Source organism: Bos taurus, chromosome 3 (assembly GCF_002263795.3).
Source record: "Bos taurus isolate L1 Dominette 01449 registration number 42190680 breed Hereford chromosome 3, ARS-UCD2.0, whole genome shotgun sequence".
NCBI classification, from domain to species: Eukaryota; Metazoa; Chordata; class Mammalia; order Artiodactyla; family Bovidae; genus Bos; species Bos taurus.
The window spans coordinates 92,151,837-92,177,755 of NC_037330.1; the positions used below are offsets into that span (position 1 = coordinate 92,151,837).

Below are 25,919 nucleotides of genomic sequence, written 5' to 3' on the forward strand. Positions count from 1 at the left end.
CAATGAAACCGATTGTCCCCTAGAGTCTCCAGGAGGATTGCAGCCCTACTGACACCGTGATTTTAGCTGAGACCTGTACTAAAGGTCTAACATACAGAAATGTAAGATAATAAATCTAATGTTTAAACCATTAATTTTCTGGCTTTTGAATAGTGGTGCTGGGAAAGACTCTTTAGAGTCCCTTGGACAGCAAGGAGATCAAACTAGTCAATCCTAAAGGAAATCAACCCTGAATATTCATTGGAAGGACTGATACTGAAGCTGAAGCTCTGATACTTTGGCCACCTGATGCTAACAGCTGACTCACTGGGAAAGACCCTGATGCTGAGAAAGATTGAGGGCAGGAGGAGAAAGGGGGTGAAAGAGGATGCGATGGTTGGATGGCATCATCGACACAATGGACTTGAATTTGAGCAGACTCTGGGAGATAGTGAAGGACAGGGAAGCCTGGAGTGCTACAGTTCATGGTTCACAGAGTTGGACACGACTTGGCAACTGAACAACAATAGCAACAACAATTTTGCGGCAGTTTGTATGGCACTATTCCTAGACAATGAATACAGGAGCGTCTCAGTAGTTCAGGATTGCTAAAACAGTGTGAATCTATAGAACAACCTGAGAAAGGAAGGCCGCTGGAAAGTACCTTGCCACTAAGTTACCCTGTGAACCTGGGCAAGTCAAATCACATACCCAGTCATTCATTCACTCACTAACTCATTCACTCACTCAACAAACACTTTTGCTTCACAAAGAAGATTATGTTTCCTCTGGGCCTTAAAGGTCCAAGGTACCCAGCTCAAGCACCTTGAGCCTGCCAAGGTGCATCTTTGGGTTTCAGGAGGTGGCAAGACATGGCCTAAGTCCCTCTTAGCTTTGTAGTTTATTTTGTTTCCTGAACTGGGGCAAGTTACATTAAACTCTCTAAGCCTCAGTGTTCTCATTTGTAAAATGAGAAAATAATAATATTTACTTTATAGAATTGTTATATAGATCAAATGACGTCACAGTGTCTTAGTCACTCAGTCGTGTCCAACTCTTTTCGACCCCATGGACTGTAGCCTGCCAGGCTCCTCTGTCCATGGGATTCTCCAGGCAAGAATACTGGAGTGGGTTGCCATTTCCTCCTCCAGGGAAGTCATAGTGGGGAAAGCATTTTGTAAGTATAGGGTTTTTTGTTGTTAATCAATTATAAATGAAAATCAGATCAATATGATTGACTTAAAACCTTTCCCAGATTATTTATATCTGCAGTATTGCAGAAGTAGAGCATGCTCTCCTTGTAGGCTGGGTGCAAGGCCTAACTACACTGCCTTACCAGCCATTTACTGACACCCCCTGCCCACTGGTTTCCTTTATAATAAAGGTATTCAAGCCACGGAGGCCCGATTAAGAGGCAGATCCAAAGGCTTTTGCCCAGCTAGCCCTCAACTTCCCAGACCACTTGAGAACCGTGAGGCCACTCACTTTCCCTGTCTCTTAAAACACTCTCCTCCTTAGTCCACAGGTCACTGCATGGCCCTAGTTCTCTTCCTCTAATTACACTCCATCCACTTCTTCAGCAGCTCCACTTCCTCTTCCCACTTTCCTTCCACGGATATTCTCCTCATTTCAATCCTTCAGCCCTTTAATCTTTTCTTTTACTCAAATAATTCATCCACTTAAATGATTTTAAGCAAACGCCTCCAGGCAAATGTGTTCCAAATACAGATTTTTAGTCTAAATATCTCTCATCTGAGTTTCAGTTCTCCATCTCTAACTGCCTATTGGACATTTGGTCCTAGAGAGTTTATGTCAGAGCAAACACTGACTAAAATGAAAATACTAGGAGAAAACTCCCATATGACGTACACAAGAAAAGGCACTAAATTCTGATTTAAAAGAGGTGAGCTTGAGCAGATGGCAGAACCCATAGAGATAGTCCAATAAAATAAAGGCACATATGGCTGGGATTCAGGGCACAATGGCAGTCTGCTAACCAAGAAAGAACACTGCCCCAAGAGACCTGGGTTCTCATTACATCTCCGGTGCTAACCCACTATGTGGCCCTGGATAAGTCACTTCATCTGTCTACCTTGTTTATAAATTGAGGTAGCTAAATGGATTTATAAGTTTATGACATTGACATTTATAAAGTTCAAATACAGATAACAAAAATTATAAGATCTCAATAGACAACACAAAAATTCACACAAAGAGGGCAGAGTGCCAATAAGCCAATAGAAAACAATCCATTCTATACAGCAAATGAAAACAAGATGTTATTGGAAATGGTACTAATGTAAATTAGAACAGTAATTCTAAAAATCTAAGATTCAGAAATGGATCAGGACAGGAGACGCATATCCAGGAGTTGTCTGAATTAAGGCCTCAGTTAAGTGAAGAAGTGAACAGCCTCTCTGGCTAAGTGCTCTAAAGCAGAGCCAAAGACTGAGGTCTCCGAGCTTTATGGAACAGTCCCCTCTGAGAGGACAGGGAACAAAGATGGAAGAAACAGAGAGAGGCAAGAAACAGGAATACAGAAAGCTAGAAATACCATGGAGAAAACCTTGTTTGATTTTGTCATTTTCATTCATTTGATGAATATATCCTGAGCATAGGCCACATTAATGCTTAAAACACACTGGTGAATAAAATACACAGCATGGTCCTGCTGGCATAGAGTCACTGTAAATAAAAACAACAAAGTAAATAACCAAATAAGTAATTACAAACTCAGACAAGGACTTGAAGGAAATAAACATTGATAAAATAGACAAAGAATTACCAACAAGTTCAGTGTCATTTATGTTAACAGAAAAGAGAGTAATCAATGGTCTCAAATTCATGGTTCTGGGAAGATGAGAACTGAGACAAGACTATTGGATTTGGATAGGATGAAATCACTTGTGTCCCGAGAGAGAAGAACAGTGGTTGTGGGTGAAGCCAGCATGGAACGAGAGAGTGGAAGAGCCAGAAATGGGAGTTGCGATTATTAATCATATTGAAAGGAATCTGACTATATAAAGAAGAAGAGAAACAAGGTATCCGGAAAAGATGACAGACAATTAAAGGAGAAGATTTAAGTGTATGTGAAGGCAGAAAGCAAGCACATGAGGCTATGAGAGGCATCCTGGCATTCTCATTTCCACAGCCAATTCCTGCAAAGTCCAGTCCATTCTCCCTGATTAAGGCCTCCCTACGAACCTGTTGCTCAACAGGTTGTCTTCTCTATTTTTAAAATTAGAACATTTTTCAATCCCACATTCCTTTCTGATATTGCCACCTCTCTCTTTCAATACCAAACTTCTTGAAAGAGTTGTCTATTTTCACAGTTCATTTCCTTACCTCCTCTTCACTCAAGCTTCTGCCCTTAACCATGCCTTTGAAACTGTCCTTAGCAAAATCATGAATGACCTTACTTTGCAAAATCCAACATGCACTTTAAAATTCGTTTCTTTGGCCTTTGACAACGATGGACAGTGCTGACGAATCCCCTCTCAGAACCACTCTTTCTCTTTCCACAGCAACATTCTCTCCTGTTTCCCCAGTCACACCTTTCCAGTCTCCCACAAGCCTCTTGCCTGTTGGTGTGCTTCAGGATGTGGGATTTGGCTCTTTGCTTTTCCTACATACTCTTCCCGGGCAATTGCCTTGCTTTCTCACTACATGCTGATGGTGACTCTCAAGTATATATTTATAGTCCCTCCTTAGCTCTAGCCTTATATATCCAACATTCTGTTGGATATTTCCTCTTGGATGTCCCACAATATGTCAAACACAGTGAGTCCAAAACTGAACTTACCATTCCCCCCACCTCCAAACATGCTGTTTCCTATCCTAATGAGTAGTGCTGCCACACACCTATTTGTCCGTATCAGAAATCTGGGCCTCAGCCTTCACTCTTTTCATTCCCCAACATCCAATCAACTTCTAGGTTCACTGGATTTTAATGCATTTATGTCTCTTGATTCCAACCACATTTCTCCATCCTCATGATTACAACTCCTTCCGGGCCACCCTAATTTCTCATCTAGATGTTTTAGTAGCTTCCTAACTGGGCTTTCTGCCTCCAGGTTTGCTTTCCTCAAACACTCTTCCCCTATGGCAGAGACAGGTATTTCTAAACTGCAAATAAGAATTCAAAAATCCTTTGATAACAACCACTTATGATCTTTAGGATCTGAGGTTTTATAGTGGACTAAAGCTACACTTTCACTGCAATACAATTTGATTCTGGATAAAAGTCATCTCAAAAAAAATAAGCGGAGGCTAAAGGCATAGGGTTATCCTAAGGGCCGACTAATAGCAGCACTACTGAAATACTCTGCTTTGGGTCAGTGGTGAAATGAGAGAGCTAATGCGGGGACTCTGATTCTGAGCTAGGATCCTTGAGTGGGGCAGTAAAGCATTTCAGGTCAGAAGTGGTTCTTGACTACTGGCACAAACAAAAAAGAAGCTAACCCCCTCTACAAAGAAATGTTTCCAGTTTAGCCTCACAGAATTCCACATATTGAAAGAAAATAATGAGCTCACAATTAAAAATCAACAAACAAGGAATTCTCTGGCAGTTCAATGGTTAGGCCTCTGTGCTTCTGTTGCTGAGGGCCTATGCTCAATCCCTGGCTTGGGGAACTAAGATCCTACAAGCCTCATAGCACAGCCAAAAAAAAAAAAAAAAGAAAAATCAACAAGCACAGGGAAAGGCAAACACCAGGAGAGTCAACAGAAACAATAAACACTAGAGTTAAACCCTAAGGACAACAAATATTAGAATAGTCAGATGACTACAGAAGAACTATACACTATATGTTTGCAGACATAAAAAGGCACAAATAACATTTAAAGTGTGTGTACAAATAACATTTAAAAGAGACAGATTTTGGGAAGAAAGAAAGCTTGCAAAAATTAAAAAAAATGGTTTCAGGAAGAAAGAACTCAATGAATGGGTGAGATAGCAAATTAGAGTCAACTGAAAAGAGAATTGGTGACTTGGAAGACATATCTCTGAAGAAATTGCCCACAATTTTATGAGAGACAAGGAGACACATGAGCTAAAGAAAATGGAAAATTAAAGCTCTAACCTATTTCTAATTGTAGAATCCCAAGACAATGAAAAGGAGGTGCTTTGAAGAGATAACCACTGTAAAACTTCTACAAATGAACATAAATCCGCAGGTCCAGGAAGAAGAATATATCTAGGTTAAATTTAAAGAAACACATGCTGTGATAGCCAGTCTACAAGACAGCCCCAGTGATCCTCACCTCTTGGTGTTCATAACCCACGTGTAGTTGTCTCCCAAGCTGTACCCAGGTTGGTCTGTGTGATCAACAGAATATAATGGAAGCAATGGTATGTCACTTCCAAGATAAGATGATAAAAGATACTGTGGTTTCCATCTTGGTTATTCTCTCTTGGATCACTTACTCTGGAGAAAGTCAACCATGATGCCATGAGCAGCCCTATAAAGATATAAGCCCAGGCATAGGGCTGATAAGAAACTGAGGCCTTCTATAAGCAATCCTGTAAGTGACCCATTAGGAGCAGATCTTCAAGCCCTGCTCAAGCTTTCAGATGATTACAGCCCCAGTCAACAGCTTGATTGTAACCTCTTAACAGACCATGAGTCAGAAGTACTCAGATAAACAGCTCCCAGATTCTTGACCCTCAGAAAACCTGTGTGAGACAACAAATACTTTAGCTGCTAAACATGGGGGTAATTTTTACACAGAGACAGGTAACTAATACACATGCTAAGACAACATTTTCGGGTTTTTTTCCCACTGTGCAACCCACTTCAGTGCCTGCAGCCTACAGACAGAGGCCAGGCAATGGTTTGGGGCCAGTTTGCTCTGTCATGGGATGCTATGAGAGGCCTGGGGGACAGCCTGCCATAAACCCAAACTCATGCCTAAGACCAAACAGTTTCAAATGACTTACAAAGAGTCTTTTCCATCTGATCCAGACTCTCTAACTGATTACATTTCAAATATACCAGACTGCTTTTAGTCTCTGCAATGCACCATGCTCTCTCTGTACAGCTCACATGACATAGTCCTGCATGACACATTCTTTAACATCTTCTCTACTCTCAACACACGTACTCCTTGATCTAACTTCTCCTCATCATCAGAGCACTCACAGAAATCTCATGGGACAGGGACAGGAAGGACTCTAAAGGTGGGAGAATGTAAACATTCTCAGGCAATGATACAAATGAATCTTCAGGCTAGCACCTAACATAACTACAAAGGAACCGAGGAACCCTTATATTCCACACAACCTTAGGCAAGGCCCGGGATAAGGTCAAGACTCAAATGTTGGATGGTTTCCAGGTCCTCCTAAGTCATACCCCCTTGCTGTGGTTTCATTATGATCCTTGAATTGAAATTCCTGAACATCAGACACGCCCATTCTTGAAAGCATACTCGTAATTGTACTTAGCATACTTGCAACTGTACTCAAAGGACAAACAGAAATGATTTTTAAAACTGTCATCTGTTCTGTAGTGTAGGATAATTCCAGTCTATTATGTCGATATTTAAGATCTGATTGTAAGTGTATTTGCGGTGTGCCTAAATATGAACATATATATACACATATGTACATGTACACATCATAAAATATTAACCACTAGTACCCTCTACTGGTGGAAATACCTTATCTGCTCATATGAATGGTCTTATTGCCCTCTAGTGACCACAACCTATAAAGAGAAAATCCAGCAGCAGATGGGAGAATCTCCTTGGCTATAATGATAGGGTTTTATGTTCTTTAAGCATCTAATTTTCTCAGATTCTGGTTTATATTACAGGGGTGCAACTCTCAAGACTCTTGGGGGAACCTCTGGGGGATTTCACACAGCTCTTGCCAGCTGTTAGCGCCAGTCTGAAGCTACTCTCTCTCCTGCTTCTCATGAACAAGAGGTCAAGGGGAGGCAGAGAAGGCAATGGCTGCACGGGTGAGGGCAAGCACAGCAGCTGTGAATGACTACCCTGGACTCCCTGGGGACTTGGGAGCAGCTTGAGGAACACATGTTGGCCCTCCCTCGCATATTATTCACAGTTGTGTACTGTACTAGAACGGTAATTCGATGTAGTTCCTGACTTACCTCTTAAGATAACTCCAATGCTGTAATAAGTGATGTAAGATGCTATCATTTTGCTTTTACAAACCATGCTTTGGAAGTTACTTCTACTTAAGACAGAAAAGCCAAGATTTAAGTGACCTGTTGCCTCTTCTACGGAGTTTTTTCTGAATTCCCCAGATGTAAGACTACTCTGTTCTCTGTGCCAGCATACACCTTGCACAGATCAGAATGGTACCACAGACATTATTCATATATTTTAATTTTTAATCTAAACTATTTTACTACTTACACTTGTCTACTTGCTGGTTTCTCCACCAAACCCTAAATTCCTTGACGTCACAATCATGTCTTCTTCATTTTTGCACACCCAGCATCAAGCACACTCAAAACATTACCCACAGATCATGCAATAAGTACAGAAACTGAAGTAAGCATTTAGAAACTTTTATAGTAGTCTGACAAAGTACTTCCACATCTGTTGAATCTAATTTTTTTAGAAATAGGGCTTGCACTCTGCATATTTTAATTTCATTTAATTGTTAATTTTATTATACTATAAAAGTATTAGTCTACAATCAATGGAGAATTTTTTAAACAATGGTCTCTCACCACAGATAGTTTGAGAAGTACTGATATGATAGATAACTATGTTTGTGAGAGAGAGGAAGGAGGAAGGAGATAAAACAGAAGTACTTCTCATAAAATTCAGAAGGAACATACCTATCTTTGTTGACTTTAACACTTCTCTGGAAGGTATTTTCTTCTTTAATTCTCGTAAGGCTTCGACTAGATTCTCTTTGCTTTGATCAGGAAGCTCCAACATAGTTTTCCATCTTTTTATGTCTTCTATAACCACAACTCTCTGGGAAAAAGAAAAGTCATTTGGAAAATGGAACATTTTCATTAGAAAGACATCTGCCTTCACCTGAGCTAATGGGGCTCCTACTGACATATGAATTATTGATTATGACCTGAACCAAAGCACAGTATATTGATGGCCCCAAATGATGGGTAATTGCTTAAAAGCAGCCCCTGCTTACTGCAAATCAGGAAGAGAGTTACATCTATTAGGAAAAGTGCAAGTTTTAATCTTACCATGTCGGACACCACGGGGCACTTAGCACTGAGAGGCAAAAAGGAAGAGAAGAAAAGAAAAACGATGCTGAGGTGAACCAACCCTATAGCTCACTTAAGTGTCTCAATCCATAGGGGAGGACAGAGAGCAGAGAATTCATAAAGACATAGTTATTTCAACAATAAAAAGCACACTTCAACAGCTTCCTACTTCCCAGATGGTAAAACTCAAACCTTCTCTTGTATGAAGAATTTTTAAAACTTCAAACACAAAAAGTTAGAGTAACTCGACCACTTATAATGAAAGAGTTACATTTTGCCATTTCACATAAAACAATAAAACACTATATAGTTCAAGTCTCCTTACACCCTTTACCCTTTAATCCCTTCCTTCCATATCTAGAAAAAACTACCATCTTAAAGTTGACATGAATCTTTCCATTAACTGTAAAATATTAACAAGCAATCCAGGTGAAAGGGATGAGGAATGTCTTTGTACTATGTTGCACTTAAAATTATTTTCACTAATAATTTTTTAAAATAAACTGGGAGACAAAAAATAAAGTTGCTTTTATAATAACAAAAAAGTTTTGTTTCTTGTTTTGTATCATTATACCTTGGGGTGGTGGGCCGGTTAGGGTCTGGGAAGGGGCACAGGGGCTTCTGGTTCATGTCCTGTTTCTTGATCTGGATACTGGTGACACAAATGTGTTGTGAAAATCTTTAAGATGTACACTCATGATTTGTCTACTTTGCTACATGCCTGTGATAGTTTAATAAAAAGAAACCCCAAAAAGTCTTCATTTACCGCCCTGGGCAGGGTCTAGCCTAGCTGCCTGTGCTGGGAGAAGGGGTTGTCTGGGGACTTCTCTATTTCCCCATCTTTGCTTCTCCTCCTTCCCCAGCTGCTTGTTTGCTTTAGTCTCTGATCCTTCCAGGTTTGAAACTGGGAAAAGGAGGTACAGTAACAGACAGGAAAAGCCTTACTTTTGGTTGCGATGCTGTGCTCACCAGGTTTCAGTACTCTCTAGACTTGGCAGATAGTCAAAAGCTGACTCTCTCTCGTGAGCTGTTTCTGTGGTCCCATGGCAGCTCCCAGGGTTGAGCTCTCACCTGTGGTATTCCCACAGCACTGGCAAGGTCTCTTCCAGCCAGCCACATACAGGTCTACCCTAAGTCTCCAGCTTCTGGCAACCAGCTTCATACATTCTCTGAAGGGGTCCCATTACCCTTCCAAGGATCCTTGTGAACCAAGCCCCTTTAATTCAACTCCAGGTTAACCAGTATTATCTCTGCTATGCCCGCATCTTTGCCCTGAAAAACTCTGAGCATAACAGCCTTCCAAATGCAACCACTTCCCTTTCAGTGGCATCAGTAAAAACCTTCTGGTTTTAGACTTTCCCAGGCACAGGTCTGGTCTCTGTCTACCAACGCCAGGAACTGAGGTCAAGTTCTCCAAAAGAAAATACCACAGCCATCCCATTTTATCCAAAGGAATTTTCATTCCTTTCTTTACCTTCAACTTTCCTTATTACCTAAGATAGGTGATAGGTTCAGGATTCCAAAACCGGTCTTCACATCCTGCCTTCACAAGTTCTGCACAGATGGTTTAGAATAACTTTTGGGAACACCACTTTATACCTAATGCTTTGTTCTCAAGGCTTCCCAGGTGACGCTAGTAGTAAAGAACCCATCTGCTAGTGCAGGAGACCTAAGAGACATGGGTTCAATCCCTGGGTGGGGAAGATCCCCTGGAGGAGGGTATGGCAATCCACTCCAGTATTCTTGCCTGGAGAATCCCGTGGACATAGGAGCTCGGCAGACTACATTCCATGGGGTCGCAGAGTCAGACACGACTGAAGCGACTTGGCATGCACACACACACACTTTGTTTTCAGTCCTTAGGAACCCTAACCAAAATTGAGACACAGGACTTTTCTATGGCCTGTTACAATATAAAATAACATTGGTGTTAAATGGCATGAAAGACAAATGAATGAAGCTAGGTAAGGGATATTTTCGGAGAAGGCAAAATACTGAAGACCCACTCCAGTACTCTTGCCTGGAGAATGCCATGGACAGAGGAGCCTGGTAGGAGTCCATGGGGTCGCTAAAGAGTCAGACATGACTGAGCGACTTCACTTTCATTTTTCACTTTCATTCATTGCAGAAAGAAATGGCAACCCACTCCAGTGTTCTTGCCTGGAGAATCCCATGGATGGTGGAGCCTGGTGGGCTGCTGTCTATGGGGTCGCACAGAGTTGGACACAACTGAAGCGACTTAGCAGCAGCAAGGGATATTTTCAGTAGGAAGTAGATATAAATATATTATGCAACTTGCACTTCTCACTCAATATAGTTTGACTCACCCATACTGATGTGTATAAACCCAGTTGATCCATTTTGATAGTATTGAATATTATTCCATTATTTTTATATACAATGTCTCAGCGTATTAAAATCTATTCCCCTAATGCATATTTAGCATTTTCTCCCCCTCATATTTTTCCTATTATAAACACTGCTTTAGTGAACTCCTGCCTATTATATATTCGTATGTCTTCTATCCTTCACTTTCAACTTTTCTGGGTCATGCTTTAGTAACTTATGGCTGCTTTATTTTGCTCCTCCTTCCCCATCCAATCTGAAAATTTCTATTTTTTAATAGGCATGGTTAATCCATTTGCATTTATCATCATTCCTGATATACTGGACATACTTTCTCTTTGCCTTTTTTCTTCCTTTCTTATATTTTATTTAACAGCCCGAGTTTTCCTTAATCTTGTTTTTCCTCTCATGTCTTGGAAGTTATACATTCTATTTCTATCATTTTAGTGTTTGTCCCTACAATTTTTAAGATACTCAATGAAATCTATACCAAGTCTCTACATTATAGAAAACTCCTGTTAGAAATATATGTGGTCTCTTTGCCTGTCCTTCAAGTCTCTTAACTTTTCTGCCATATTTCTATTTCTGTGGGATGCATTCTAGTGATTTCCTCAGGTCTAGCTTTCAATTTGGGCTTCCTTGGTAGCTTAGATGGTAAAGAATCTACCTGCAATGCAGGAGACCCAGGTTCAATCCCTGGGTTGAGAAGATCCCCTGGAAAAGAGAATGGCTACTCCAGTATTCTTGCCTGGAGAATTTCATGGACAGGGGAGTTTGGCGGGCTACAGTCCATGGGGTCGCAGAGTCAGACATGACTGAGTGATTAATACTTTTTTTTTCAGCTTTCAATTCAGTATTTCTCTCCATAGCTATGACTTTACTTTTAACCTGTCCAATGTATTTGTCAACAAATATGCTTTTTCATTGGACAAATTCTGTTTTTTTGCTCTCTAAATCTGCCCATTTTTTTCATACTATCCTATCCTTACCATTTCTATTCCTTTCTTTATCTCTGTGAATATTTTTAACACATTTAAGATCTCTTTTAGACTGCTACCTATGTTTCCTGGAGTAGAAATTCTATTACTTAAATCTACCTGCTCATTCTCCCTCCTGGTGATTTATTTTACTGTAAGTTTTGTAAGTTTTGACCATGAGTACACTTTTAATGTTTTCCATGGGAATCCTATGTACTCTAGGCTTAGAAGTATCTTAACATGGAAATCTCACCTTTGCCTTTGTCAAGGCCCTTGGATTTCCCTGGTTCTGGACCAGTTTTTATGTTAATTTTTCAGCTTTGTTGACAGTATGAAGTTAAATACACACACACACAGTAATAATCGTGAGGTTCTAGTTTATTATGGGGTCAACTTTTTTTGAACCCAAACCCTGACACAATACAATCTTCATGCTGATTCCTTAGACTGGTGGATGGAATTTTTCTAGTTCATTTTTCAAAAATATGGTAGCCCTATGTTGACTTCCAGGTCCTTATCTGCTATCCTCATACTGGCCCTAAAATCCCAGCCCCCAAACTCTGTACCTGGTTTCCATAAAACTATATAGAAGCGTACCTTGTATTACTGCACTTCACTTTACTGCACTTTGCAGATATTGCTTTTTTTTTTTTTTTTTAACAAATTGAAGGTTTGTGGCAACCCTGCATTGAGCAAGCCTACAGATGCTATTTTTTCCAACATATGCTCACTTTGTGTCTGTCATATTTTGATAATTCCTGCAATGTTTCAAACTTTCTCCATTATTATTATATTTATTATGACCTGTGATCAATGATCTTTGATGTTACTATTTTAATTGTTTTGGGGGGTGCCATAAACCATGCCCATGTAAGACAGCAAACTTAGCTGATAAATATTTTGAGTGCTCCACCAACGAGTCATTTCCCCATTTCTGTCTGCTCCTTGGGCTTCCTGATTCCCTGAGACCCAGCAATACTGAAATTAGATTAATTAACAGCACTAAAATGGCCTCTAAGTGTTAAAGTGAAAGGAAGAGTAGCTTGACTCTCACTTAAAGTCAAAAGCTAGAAATGACTAAGCTTAGTGAGGAAAATATGTTGAAAACCAAGACAGGCCAAAAGCTAGGTGTTCTGCATCAAATAGTTAACCAAGTCATAAATGCAAAGGAAAAGTTCCTGATGGAAATTAAAAGTGCTACTCCAGTGAACACACAAATGATAAGAAAGCAGAACAGGCTTAATGCTGATATGATAACATTTTAGTGGTCTGCATAGATCAAACTAACTACAACATTCCTATAAGCCAAAGCCTAATCTGGAGCAAGGCCCTAATGCTCTTCGAGTCTATGAAGGTGAGGCAACTGCAGAAGAAAAGTTTGAAGCTAGCAGAGGTTGGTTGATGAGGTTTAGGGGAAGAAGTTGTTTCCATAACATACAAGTGCAAAGTAAAGCAGCAAGTGCTAAGGCAGAAACTGTAGCAAGCTATCCAGAGGATCTAAGACAATTAATGAACACTACACAACAGATTTTCAATGTAGATAGAACAGTCTCATACTGGAAGAAGATGACATCTGGAACTTGCATAGCTAGAGAGGAGAAGTCAATGCCTAACTTCAAAGATTCAAAGGACTGGCTGACTCTCTTGTTAGGACTAATGTAGCTGGCGACTTAAAGTAGAAGCCAATGCTCGCTTGTCATTTTGAAAATCCTTGGGCCCTTAATTATGCAAATTACTCTTCCTGGGCTCTATAAATGTAACAAAGCCTAGATGACAGCACACTTGTTTACAACATGATTTACTGAATAGTTTAGGCCCATTGTCAAGACCTATTACTCAGAAAAAAAGATTCCTTTCAAAATATCACTACTCATTGACTAATGAACCTGTTCACTCAAGAGCTCTGACAGAGATGTACAATGAAACTAATGTTGTTTTCATGCCTACGAACACAACATCCATTCTGCTGCAAGGAGTAATTTTGACTTTCAAGTCCTTTTCTAGGATACACACATGGAGAAATACATTAGAGATACATTTCATAAGGCTATAGCTACCATACATAGTGATCTTTCTGGTGCAAAGTAAATTGAAAATCTTCTGGAAAGAGTTCACCATTCCAGATGCAGTTAAGAATATTCATGACTCATGAGATTAAGTCAAAATATCAACATTAACTGGAGTTTGGAAAAAGTTGATTCCAAACTTCATGAATGACTTTGAGGAGTTCTAAACTTCAGTGAAAGAAGTAACTGCCGATGTGGTGGAAAGTGCAAGAGAACTAGAATTATGAGTGGAGTTGAGGATATGACTGAATTGCTGCAATCCCATGATTAAACTTCAATAGATAAGGAGTTACTTCTTATGGATAAGCAAAGGCTTCTTGAGATGGAATCTGCTCCTGGTGAAGATGCTGTGAAGTCTGTTGAAATGACAAGGAAGGATGTAGAATATCACATAAACTTAGCTGATAAAGCAGCAGCAGAGTCTGGTAGGATTGACTTCAATTCTGAAAGTTCTACTGTGAGTAAAATGCTATCAAACAGCATTGCACACTATAGAGAATCATTCATGAAAGGAAGGGTCAATTGATATGGCAAACTTCAGTGTTTTAAGAAACTGCCGCAGCCGCCCTAACCTTTAGCAACCACCACCCTCATCAGTTAGCAGCCATCAATATCTAGGCAAGACCCTCCAAAAGGCAAGACCCAGCAAAAAGATTCCAACTCACTGAAGGCTCAGATGATGGTTAGCATTTTTTAGCAATAAAATATTTTTAAATTAAGGTATGTACATGTTTTTAAACATAACGCCATTGTACACTTAACAGATTATACAGTATAGTTCAAACATAACTTTTATATTAACTGGGAAACCAAAAAAATCCGCTTTGTTGCAGTGGTCTGGAACCAAACCTGAAATATCTCTAAGGTTTGCCTTCAGCTCCCACTTATAGCTCTGCATTTGGATTTCCTCTCTCTTCCTGGCACCTGAGGGTTTCTCTTTTTTCTTTTCAATCTCAGGTCCGTTCTGGAGACTTTTTGCTGCTGTTTTTTTTTTTTTTTTTTTGGTCGCACAATGTGGCATGCGTGATCTTAGTTCCTAACCAGGGATCAAACCCGGGCCCCTGCAATAGAGTCTTAATTGCTGTACGGCATGCCAGGGTAATTCCTGTATTGGATATTTTTTATTGAGCATTTCTACATGGCTGGAATGAGGTTGGGGGTTCCACATCAGATTATTTCAACATATGGAACTAGAGACGTTTAAGCTCTTTAGCATGGCATAAAAGGCCTTACATGACCTGGCTCTTGACACCCTTTTCAGCCTCACCATTGGCTCAACATACATCAAACAATTTGAAACTGCCTAAACAAATCACAGTATTTGACATCTTCTGCCTGGGATGCTCTTTCTTTGCCTGAATCACATGATAAACATCTGTTTATTCTTAAAGACATTAAAGAATCAACTACTATACAAAGACTTTCTTGCCTCTCTCCAACCACATTTAACCAAACTCCCATGGAATCTGCAAAGACATCAATTACTGCATACGTGCTTTCTGCAAATAGTTATCTACAAGGCTGTCTTCTCCACTAGACTATGAACAAGTTGAGGGCCAGAACAATTTCTTATTTCTCTATCCCCAATGCACAGTAGATATAAGAAGAAGAAGTGAAATTGCCTAGTCGTGTCCAACTCTTTGTGACCCCATGGACTGTAGCCCACCAGGCTCCTCCATCCGTGGAATTTTCTAGGCAAGAGTACTGGAGTGGGTTGCCATTTCCTTTTCCAGGGGATCAGCAGATGTAACTGAACAGTTATTTCTACCCTCAAGGACTAAGTATAGTGGTCTTCAGATCTGAAATATTAGACCAAAAATAGAGAAATATAGCAATTAGTTTCAGAGAAGAATTCCACATACTTACAAAGAATGTTTCTCTATTTCTGTCCAAATATGAGCCCCAAAATAGATACTGCAAATTCTTATCTGAAATATTTAGAGGAAAAAAAGGGAAGTGGACATGAAATATCAATGGGAAAGCTACTCTGAGTAGTGGAATGGTTACTGCCAGAAAGAAAAGGTGCTTCCAAAATCCCATTTGGTCCTACATTTGGTCCTATAGTTGTGGATGGCTGAAATACAAGGTTTGATAAAACCAATGAGGGAAAATGCTTCGCTCATGAGCAATAACATGGGCATCATTCCACTGGTGGGGGCAGGGACAATATTGGCTAGTCAATCCTATAAGGGGAGTGAAGGCTTACAGAGCATTCTTAAGTGCAGAACCTAAAATAACAGGCATATTTCAGACTCTTTCAATTTAAAAAATCTCCTATTGCAACCAACAGAAGAAATCACTTTCCCTTAGGGAGTAAGAAGAGATTAACCAAATTAACCTTTACTATTCAAATGTACACCACATGAGCTCTATTGAGTAGCACTTTCATTGACTGTGATAAGGCTATGGCAAAATTACTTCTAATATGCTGATAACAGAAGTACAATGGTCCTAATATCCCAAGATTTTTATACCTCCTTTGCTGGCATTCAGAAACCTCCAATTTTTTTTAGTTCTCCCTATAGGAGGCAGACTGTGGAACCAGATTGTCTAGTTCAAATCCCAGCTCTACCACTGAGAGCTTCATGACTTTGGACAAGCTACTTAATCTCTCTGTGCCTTAGATTTTTTTCATCTGTAAAATATAAATGATAAAAGCATCCATTTCACAGTGCTATTATTAGAATTTAGAGTTATTATGTGTAAAGCACTTAGCACAATGCCTGGCCCATAGGAATAGGCTCAATAAATGTAAGCCGTAATCATTACTATTATCATCACCATCACCACCATCATTCTCAGCTCTAGGCTTACTACACAAGCCTCTTTTTTTTCCATATAAGAAAAGAGAGAACTACTTATTAGTTTTTATTTTGTGCCAGGCACAATGCTTAGCCCTTTCAACATGCATTTATTTATTTAGCCCTCATAACAACCCTGAAGGTGAGATACTATTTCTGATGTTACTGATAAGGAAATTGAGGCTTGAACATTCAGCAAATTCTTAGCATTAAAACATAATGGTGGTGTGTGGGAAGTCACTTGGAAAAACGTGGATCTAGCTAACTCTCTAGAATTCAAATTTAACTTGTTTTTAATTTGTACTGTGCACACAGGAAAGTAACCATGCGCGCATGCCTAAAGGAAAGGGAATAGGAGGTACAACTTATTGAATGGCTAGATGTCACTAACTTCCCTCTACCTAGCCAAATCTTTCCATCTATTTAAGGCACTCTAACCCCTAAAACAGACACTGAGCTCTCTCCTCTCTTAACTCTTGATCCTTATTGTCTAAACAACAATTTTTTAATGGATCATATATGATTTTGTATCATTACTTATTAATGCTGTCCTAAGAAGAAGTCCCATCAAGGCTTATACTTTTATCTTAAATTTTTCTTATGTTCTTTAGAGTACCTAGCATAGAACTGAGTATAAAGCTGTTTCACAATAGCATTTGTGGAGCAGCCTACTGTCTAGACCCAGCAAGAACATCCCCAAATAATAATGATTATTGTTTACTCAATAAATCTTTACATACAATGTGGCCGACCCTGTGTTAGGCCTTAGAGCAGAATCAGAACACAATATGATACTGCAGTCCCAGTCCTAATAGTTCATGATAGACTGGGGAAACTACAGGTAATCAGGCAATTGCAATACAGTAAGGTAAGTGCTAAAACAGATATTTGAACCAAGTGCTAAGAGAACATCAAAGAGGGAAAGATTAACTCCCCAGAAAGCATTTCAGCATTCACTTTTTTAACAAGTATTTACTAACCACTTAATATGTGCCGAACACTGTCTTAGGTCCAAGGGTAGAGAGGTAAATAAAACGTCCAAGGTCCCTGTATTTATGAAGTTTATAATCTAAGATTCACTTGAGTGGGTTGACAAATGAGTAGCAATTCACTCTGCAAAAGATGCAAGAAAGGGGATCAGCATCAAGTCAAAGCCCTGGAGACATGAAAGAGAGGAACTTAGAAAAAGAAGAGCAAGAAGTGAGGCGTGGCTGGAATGCATTCCTGTTAAAGGGGAGCTATAAGAGATAAGGTGAGATGGCACCTCAGACAGAACAGAAGAGAAAGGGTTTCATATGCCAAGTCCAGGCGTTTAAAGTTTTAGCTCTTTTGGTCATTCAGAAAAATGCACCATGGCCTTCTATATGCCAAGTCCCATGACAGCTTCTGGGGCCACAAAAACATTAAGACAGTCTTTCCAGATGCAGACAGTATACCAGGACACACGCATGGAAAGGAACACGTTTCCATCACAATACTGTAAAGTAATTATCCTCCAATTAAAAAAGAAAAACACCTTTTACATAGCACAAGTACAACAAGTGCACTAATGGGGCATGTTAAGAAACGGGATAGCTTAGAGAAGGGAGTTGTTATATTGGCTCTGTATTTGAGGGACAGAGGGTTGGGGGACAGAGGGTGGTGAGGAAAGACCTTATAACAGAGGAGACTCTTTACTAGGTCACGGGGACAAAAGATTTCATAAAGTAGCTGATAACAACAAACCCTTACATAGTACTTAGTACTAACCAGGTACTGCTCCAAGCACTTTACATACATTGACTCATTCAAACTTTGCAATGAGCTTATTAAGTAGATGAGGCTTCCCTGATAGCTCAGTTGGTAAAGAATCCACCTGCAATGCAGGAGACCCAGGTTGATTCCTGGGTCAGGAAACTCCGCTGGAAATGGGATAGGCTACCCACTCCAATATCCTTGGGCTTCTCTTGTGGTTCAGCTGGTAAAGAATCTGTCTGCAACGCGGGAGACCTGGGTTTGATTCCTGGGTTGGAAAGATTCCTTGGAGAAGGGAAAGGCTATGGACTCTGGTATTCTGACCTGGAGAATTCCAAGGACTGGATATTCCAAGGACTGCCATGAGGTCGCAAAGAGTCGGACACAACTGAGCAACTTTCACTTCAGTTCAGTCGCATCGACTCTGTGAGCCCATGGACTGCAGCACGCCAGGCTTCCCTGTCCACCACCAACTGCCGGAGCTTACTCAAACTCATGTCCATCGAGCCAGTGATGCCATCCAGCCATCTCATCTTCTCTCATCCCCTTCTCCTCCTGCCTTCAATCTTTCCCAGCATCAGGGTCTTTTCAGATGAGTCAGCTCTTCGCATCAGGTGGCCAAAGTATTGGAGTTTCAGCTTCAGCATCAGTCCTTCCAATGAATATTCAGGACTGATTTCCTCTAGGATGGACTGGTTGGATCTCTTTGCAGTCCAAGGGACTCTCAAGAGTCTTCTCCAACACCACAGTTCAAAAGCATCAATTCTTCTGCACTCAACTTTCACAGTCCAACTCTCACATCCATACATGACCACTGGAAAAACCATAGCCTTGACTAGACGGACCTTTGTGGACAAAGTAATGTCTCTGCTTTTGAATATGCTATATTTTGAATGTGAATTCCTCAGACAACCATTTTGCCTTTTTGCATTTCTTTTTCTTAGGGATGGTCTCTATCCCTGCCTCTTGTACAATGTCACGAACCTCCGTCCATAGTTCTTCAGGCAATCTATCAGAATCAAATCCCTTGAATCTATTTGTCACCTCCACTGTATAATCCTAAGGGATTTGATTTAGGTCATACCTGAATGATCTAGTGGTTTTCTCTACTTTCTTTGTAATAACTTTCGTTCCAAGGAGTAAGCATCTTTTAATTTCATGGCTGCAATCACCATCTGCAGTGATTTTGAAGCCCCCCAAAATAAAGTCTGACACTGTTTCCACTGTTTACCGATCTATTTCCCATGAAGTGATGGGACCGGATGCCATGATCTTCATTTTCTGAATGTTGAGCTTGAAGCCAACTTTTTCACTCTCCTCTTTCACCTTCATCAAGAGGCTTTTAGTTCCTCTTCACTTTCTGCCATAAAGGTGGTGTCATCTGCAAATCTGAGGTTATTGATATTTCTCCCAGCAATCGTGATTCCAGCTTGTGCTTCTTCCAGCCCAGCGTTTCTCATGATGTACTCTGCATATAAGTTAAATAAGCAGGGTGACAATATACAGCCTTGACGTACTCCTTTTCCTATTTGGAACCAGTCTGTTGTTCCATGTCCAGTTCTAACTGTTGCTTCCTGACCTGCATATAGGTTTCTCAAGAGCCAGGTCAGGTGGTCTGGTATTCCCATCTCTTTCAGAATTTTCCAGTTTATTGTGATCCACACAAAGGCTTTGGCATAGTCAATAAAGCAGAAACAGATGTTTTTCTGGAATTCTCTTGCTTTTTCCATGATCCAGCAGATGTTGGCAATTTGATCTGTGGTTCCTCTGCCTTTTCTAAAACCAACTTGAACATCTGGGAGTTCACAGTTCACGTATTGCTGAAGATCTCTAGTCTTTCCCATTCTATTGTTTTCCTCTATTTCTTTGCACTGATCACTGAGGAAGGCTTTTTGTCTCTCCTTGCTATTCTTTGGGACTCTGCATTCAAATGGGTATATCTTTCCTTTTCTCCTTTGCCTTTCGCTTCTCTTCTTTTCTCAGCTATTTGTAAGGCTTCCTCAGACAACCATTTTGCCTTTTTGCACTTCTTTTTCTTGGGAATGGTCTTGATCCCTGCCTCCTGTACAATGTCACAAACCTCCGTCCATAGTTCTTCAGGCACTCTATCAAAATCTAATCCCTTGAATCTACTTGTCACTTCCACTGTATAATCCTAAGGGATTTGATTTAGGTCATATCCGAATTATCTAGTGGTTTTCCCTATTTTCTTCAATTTAAGTCTGAATTTGGCAATAAGGAGTTCATGATCTGAGCCACAGTCAGCTCCAGGTCTTGTTTTTGCTGACTGTATAGAGCTTCTCCATCTTTGGCTGCAAAGAATATAATCAGTCTGATTTTGGTATTGACCATCTGGTGATGTCCATGTGTAGAGTCCTCTCTTGTGTTGTTGGAAGAGGGTGTTTGCTATGACCAGTGCATTCTCTTGGCAAAACTCTGTTAGCCTTTGCCCTGCTTCGTTCTGTACTCCAAGGCCAAATTTACCTGTTACTCCAGGTATCTCCTGACTTACTACTTGTGCATTCCATTCCCCTGTGATGAAAAGGACATCTTTTTGGGGTGTTAGTTCTAGAAGGTCTTGTAGGTCTTTATAGAACTGTTCAACTTCAGCTTCTTAGGCATTACTGGTTGGGGCACAGACTTGGATTACTGTGATATTGAATGGTTTGCCTTGGAAACAAACAGAGATCATTCTGTCATTTTTGAGTTTGCATCCGAGTACTGCATTTCAGACTGTTTTGTTGACTATTATGGCTACTCCACTTCTTCTAAGGGATTCTTGCCCACAGTAGTAGATATAATGGTCATCTGAGTTAAATTCACCCATCCCAGTCTTTTAGTTCGCTGATTCCTAAAATGTTGATGTTCACTCTTGCCATCTCCTATTTGACCCACTTGCAATTTGCCTTGATTCATGGACCTAACATTCCAGGTTCCTAGGCAATATTGCTCTTTACAGCATCGGACTTTACTTGCATCACCAGTCACATTCACAACTGGGTGTTGTTTTTGGTTTGCTCCATCTCTCTATTCTTTCTGGAGTTATTTCTCCACTGATCTCCAGTAGCATACTGGGCACCTACTGGTCTGGGGAGTTCATCTCTCAGTGTCCTATCTTTCTGCCTTTTCATACTGTTCATGGGGTTCTCAAGGCAAGAGTACTGAAGTGGTTTGCCATTGCCTCCTCTAGTGGACCACATTTTGTCAGAACTCTCCACCACGAGCTGTCCATCTTGGGTAGCCCTACACGGCATGACTCATAGTTTCATTGAGTTAGACAAGGCTGTGGTCCATGTGATCAGATTGGTTAGTCTTCTGTGAAATTGATTTTCATTCTGTCTGCCCTCTGATGGAGAAGGATAAGAGGCTTATTTTAGGTTATTATAAAATAATGGCTAGAATTCCCTGTGCTATACAGTATATCCTAGTTGCTTATCTATTTATTTGGGCTTCCCTGGTGGCTCAGCTGGTAAAGAATTCGCCTGAAATGCGGGTAACCTGGGTTCGATCCCTGGGTTGGGAAGATGCCCTGGAAAAGGGAATGGCTACTCACTCCAGTATTCTGGCCTGGAGAATTCCATATAGATTATTATAAAATAAAATAATGACTTTCACTTCACACTTCATTTATTAAATAGATATTATTATTAATCCCATTTTACAGATAAGGAAAGACACAGAGAGATTAACTTGCCCAAGGTCACACAGGTAGTTTAAGTGGCAGAGCTGGAATTTTAACACGGGCAGTTTGGCTCCAGAGTCTGTGTTAATTACCACACCATACTGCCTCTAAGACAAGAGAAAAAAGCCATTCAAGGAAAACAGAACAGCATATGCAAAGATGTAGAGGTATGAAAGAACATATCTTTGAGAAATTGTGAGTGGCTGACACTGGATGGAAGGTACATAAGAAGAGCAGCAGGGCAGGCAGGTACCAGGTCACAGACAGCCTTTGGTGTCATGTAAAGAAATGTCTTTATCGAAAGGTAGTTTAAAAGCACTGAGGGAAGGGTTTCCTTTGGCAAGGAGGTGACCTGGGTATATATTTTTTTTTTTTAAGCTTTATTTCTCTGACTTAAGTGTGGAGGTTGGAATGACAGTGGATGCCAAAGTCAGGGAGACAAAGTTAACAGACCACAGAACTGCTCTAAATTCAAAAAGATTTTGAAATGTAAAGAGAGAGATGTAAGGGCAGAAAGGATTCTTAGGAGACAAAACCAAAAATCGGATATAAAGAAAAAGAATTAAGGGTGGTTTCTAAATTTCTAGTCCCAGTTACTTGGCATATGGATAAAGTTAATATGGGAGGTTTGGAAGAAAAGCCATTGCACTGAAGGAGAATGTTACTTTACATGCTTGTTGTTTATTCTGACTCCACAATCTTCACATGACATACTCTCATCATCACACACAGTGATTCTCAACTGGGGCCCACCTGGGGACACCAAGGGCAGAAGGGACAGGTGAAGGTATATTAGAATCTGGGTGTTTGTATGTTGAGTGTACATGTAGGTCAATTACTACTATCCCTTTTTTTCTTCCAGACAGTCTGATACCACAGTCCTGCCCACCACTGTCTCTGAGAATTATATACAGTAGTGACTATATACAATATACAGTCTACAATTATTTGTGGATAGTCTGACAAAACAGTTTAAACACTTGAATGTGTTCTGCTGCTGCTGCTGCTGCTAAGTCGCTTCAGTCGTGTCTGACTCTGTGCGACCCCATAGACAGCAGCCCACCAGGCTCCCCCGTCCCTGGGATTCTCCAGGCAAGAACACTGGAGTGGGTTGCCATTTCCTTCTTCAATGCAGGAAAGTGAAAAGTGAAAGTGAAGTCGCTCAGTCGTGTCTGACCCTCAGCGACCCCATGGACTGCAGCCTTCCAGGCTCCTCCGTCCATGGGATTTTCCAGGCAAGAGTACTGGAGTGGGGTGCCATTGCCTTCTCCGAAATGTGTTCTAGGAATTCACAAAACCTCAAAACTAGGGGAGATTTTAAAGATCATCTTGAGCTTAGTAGGTCTCAACTAAGGGCTACTTGTAAATGCATGAGGGCATTTTTGGTCATCACAGTTGGAGGCGCTACTGGCATTTAGTGTCTGAGGGCCTGAGATGCTCAACTTTGTAAAACTCACAGGACGGTTTCAAATGATGAAGAACTGTCTTGCCCAAAAGGACAACAGTATTTGTTTGAAGAAACTCTGACATAGGTCAACCACATTTCCTAGATAAGGACAAAGTGAGATCCCAGTTTAGAAAATGACTTGCTAAAGATCACCCAGCTGCACAGGAGGGCCTAGAACCCAGGGTTTTTGTTTACACTTCCCTATATTGCTTTCTAATCTGGGTCTGGTAAACCTGTGGTATATCTAAAAGTCCAATGGAGTACTTAAGTCAAGTACTCAGAAGGCCCCCCACACCATCACAGTCTTTGTAAATTTTTCTCTAGCCCCCGATCCCACTCTCTTCAGAAACCTAGGCCAGAGGTGCAAGTTTGGCAGTCATCAGCATGGCAAGCCTTAAAATGAATAAGATTACCCTAGCCAAATACATAAAATGTGACAAAGCTCTGTAGAGCACAAACATTAGCAGTCTAATGGAGAAAAGAGGAAGCAAAAAAGGAAATCAGAAAGAAAAAGTCCGTAATGTAGAAGGAGAGGTTCAAGATGATAAAGGGAACTAATTGCAAGCACTTTTCTGCTTGTTTTTAGTGAAGTAACTTGTTGTTCAGTCGCTAAGCCATGTCCGACTCTTTGCAACCGCATGAACTGCAGCACTCCAGGCTCCCCTGTCCTTCACTATTAAGTGAGGCAATAATTACCATTAATTGGGTTCTTACATTCATTGATTCACTGTTGGTTGTCTATACTGTATTCATGATGCCTTGCCTCTTCCTTGCCAACATAAGTCAGACAGTTTGAGGCTGCAAAGAGTCCAGTTTAACAGTCTCTTTTTCAGTCTCAGCTGTGGCTATGAAGGCCACGTGATACAGTTCCGGTCAATATGATATGAGGGGTGGTATCATCATCCAATCTTACTGAGTTTGTACGGGGTACACAAATCATATTGAACATTACATTTAATACACAAGAACATCTTGCAAAAGAAGAATAATTTAAGAGGATATATCCTACCAGTTAGTGAAACATACCACAAAGCTAAAGTAATTAGAAGGGTGTAACAAAGGTCCAGAAATTGATAAATAGTGCATGGTGGAAACAAATTTGGAGCAGTCAGGAACACGGTGGGGAGGAAGCACATAGGTCTTCCATAGTAGAACTCCTCCAGACCTCCTTGCCATCCCAGTCATCTCCACTCCCGGATCCCCTCTCACCTTCAGAGATTCAATGGTGGCCTGCTTGTAAATCTTTCCTCCAGGATCTTTCTTCTGAGGACTACTCTGGATTCTGGGTGTTCGAATGACGAATTTATCCATTCCTAGGGGACTCCAACTACCTTCACGTACTTGTACCGTGTTCTGCTCAACAAAGAGGGCAGGTTCTAAAAGGTCATCAGAACTTCAGTGATGTGTGCTCCCTAAAGTGACATAATTGGGTTCTACATACTCTGGAAGCATTCTTGAATTATTAGGACTCGGGTGGAATTTAAAATAAGATTTCCTCTTAAAAATGAAACATCTTCCTAAAACTGAAAATTGTATACAATGATCGGTCTACTTCCTGAATTAAGAGGTACCTAGTGCACACTCGGTAAAGAATCTGCCTGCAGTGCAGGAGACCTGGGTTCGATCCCTGGGTTGGGAAAATCCCCTGGAGAAGGAAATGACAACCCACTCCAGTATCATTGCCTGAAAAATCTCATGGACAAAGGAGCCTGGTGAGCTGCTGTCCATGGGGTTGCAAAGAGTCGGGCACAACTGAGCGACTAACACTTAACTTAGTGCTCACTGTAAAGGGGCTACCAGTAGAGGGCCAGGCGTTGAACCTGGTGACTTCTAAAGCCTCTTCCATTTTAGGTTGCGTTGTGGTAGGGTTAGCTTTCCTCCAGGTTCAGTGAAGCTCTCAACTACCCTACTATAGCCACAACCCCAAGGGTTCCCCTTGTAACCAATAGTCAACAACCTCCTCCAGATCTCAGCAGGGTCCTCACAACAACCAATCATCTCCAGGAAATGCTCCACGGTCAAAGGACCCTAAAGACTGTCCTGCTCTAATCCCATAGCAACGGGAAACACCACCTTCCTCTGCCTTCAGCACTCAGGAGCCCAGGAAGGGGAAGGCTAACCTTGGCACGTGAGACCCACCAAGAAAAGCAGCCCTGCCAAGCAGCTGGGCCTCTCCGGCACGCACCCTCTGAGGGCCCAAGCCTGGGCCTTAGGGGGTCGTAACACCTTTCAGGGTTGGCAGTTTCTCGGTAAAAGCTCCGCCAGGCAGCTTAAGTCCAACGCCAACCAGCGGAGGTTGGGGCGGGCGGGGTGAACCAAACCACATTCCCCAGAATACACCGCGAATGGGCAGGCTCGGGACCGCCTAGGGCAGCTGGTAGTTCCCCGAGACCAAGTTCCCCAACCACCGTGCGCCTCCCGCTTGAAGAGAACTACATACCCCAGCATGCCTCGCAGAGGGAGGAGTCGTTTCGCTCTAGTACTCGCGATGTTTGGATCCACTTCCTCTCGCCAACCTAGAAGTTCGTAGACCTAGAGGTGGGGCGGGAGGCGGCAGTTTCGGACGGGTCAGGGCGGAGCTGAGACGACTACAGAGGCGGAAGCAGCGGCCCGCGGGGCGGGGAAGGGGCTGGTCCCGGAAGGAGGAGGAAACCTTGAAAAGAAAACAGCAACAAGCTGTGCT

General features: G+C 41.2%; 1 protein-coding gene and 1 non-coding gene across 6 annotated transcripts in view; both read right to left on the reverse strand.

Annotated features, from left to right (window-relative positions):
- Nucleotides 1-25,919, reverse strand: part of TCEANC2 (transcription elongation factor A N-terminal and central domain containing 2) — a 45,870-nt gene that overhangs the window by 18,372 nt on the left and 1,579 nt on the right. The window contains exons 2-4 of one of the 5 annotated variants that reach the window (XM_059884791.1): nucleotides 25,677-25,889; nucleotides 24,446-24,589; nucleotides 7,788-7,929 (exon numbers count right to left, since the gene is read on the reverse strand). In XM_059884791.1, the coding sequence (XP_059740774.1) occupies nucleotides 7,788-7,929; nucleotides 24,446-24,547 (244 nt within the window). In that variant the 5' untranslated portion in view covers nucleotides 24,548-24,589; nucleotides 25,677-25,889. 5 annotated transcript variants of the gene reach the window in all.
- LOC112446110 (small nucleolar RNA SNORA42/SNORA80 family) lies at nucleotides 5,759-5,888 on the reverse strand. The gene has a single exon (XR_003034182.1). It is a non-coding gene; the product is annotated as a small nucleolar RNA SNORA42/SNORA80 family (small nucleolar RNA).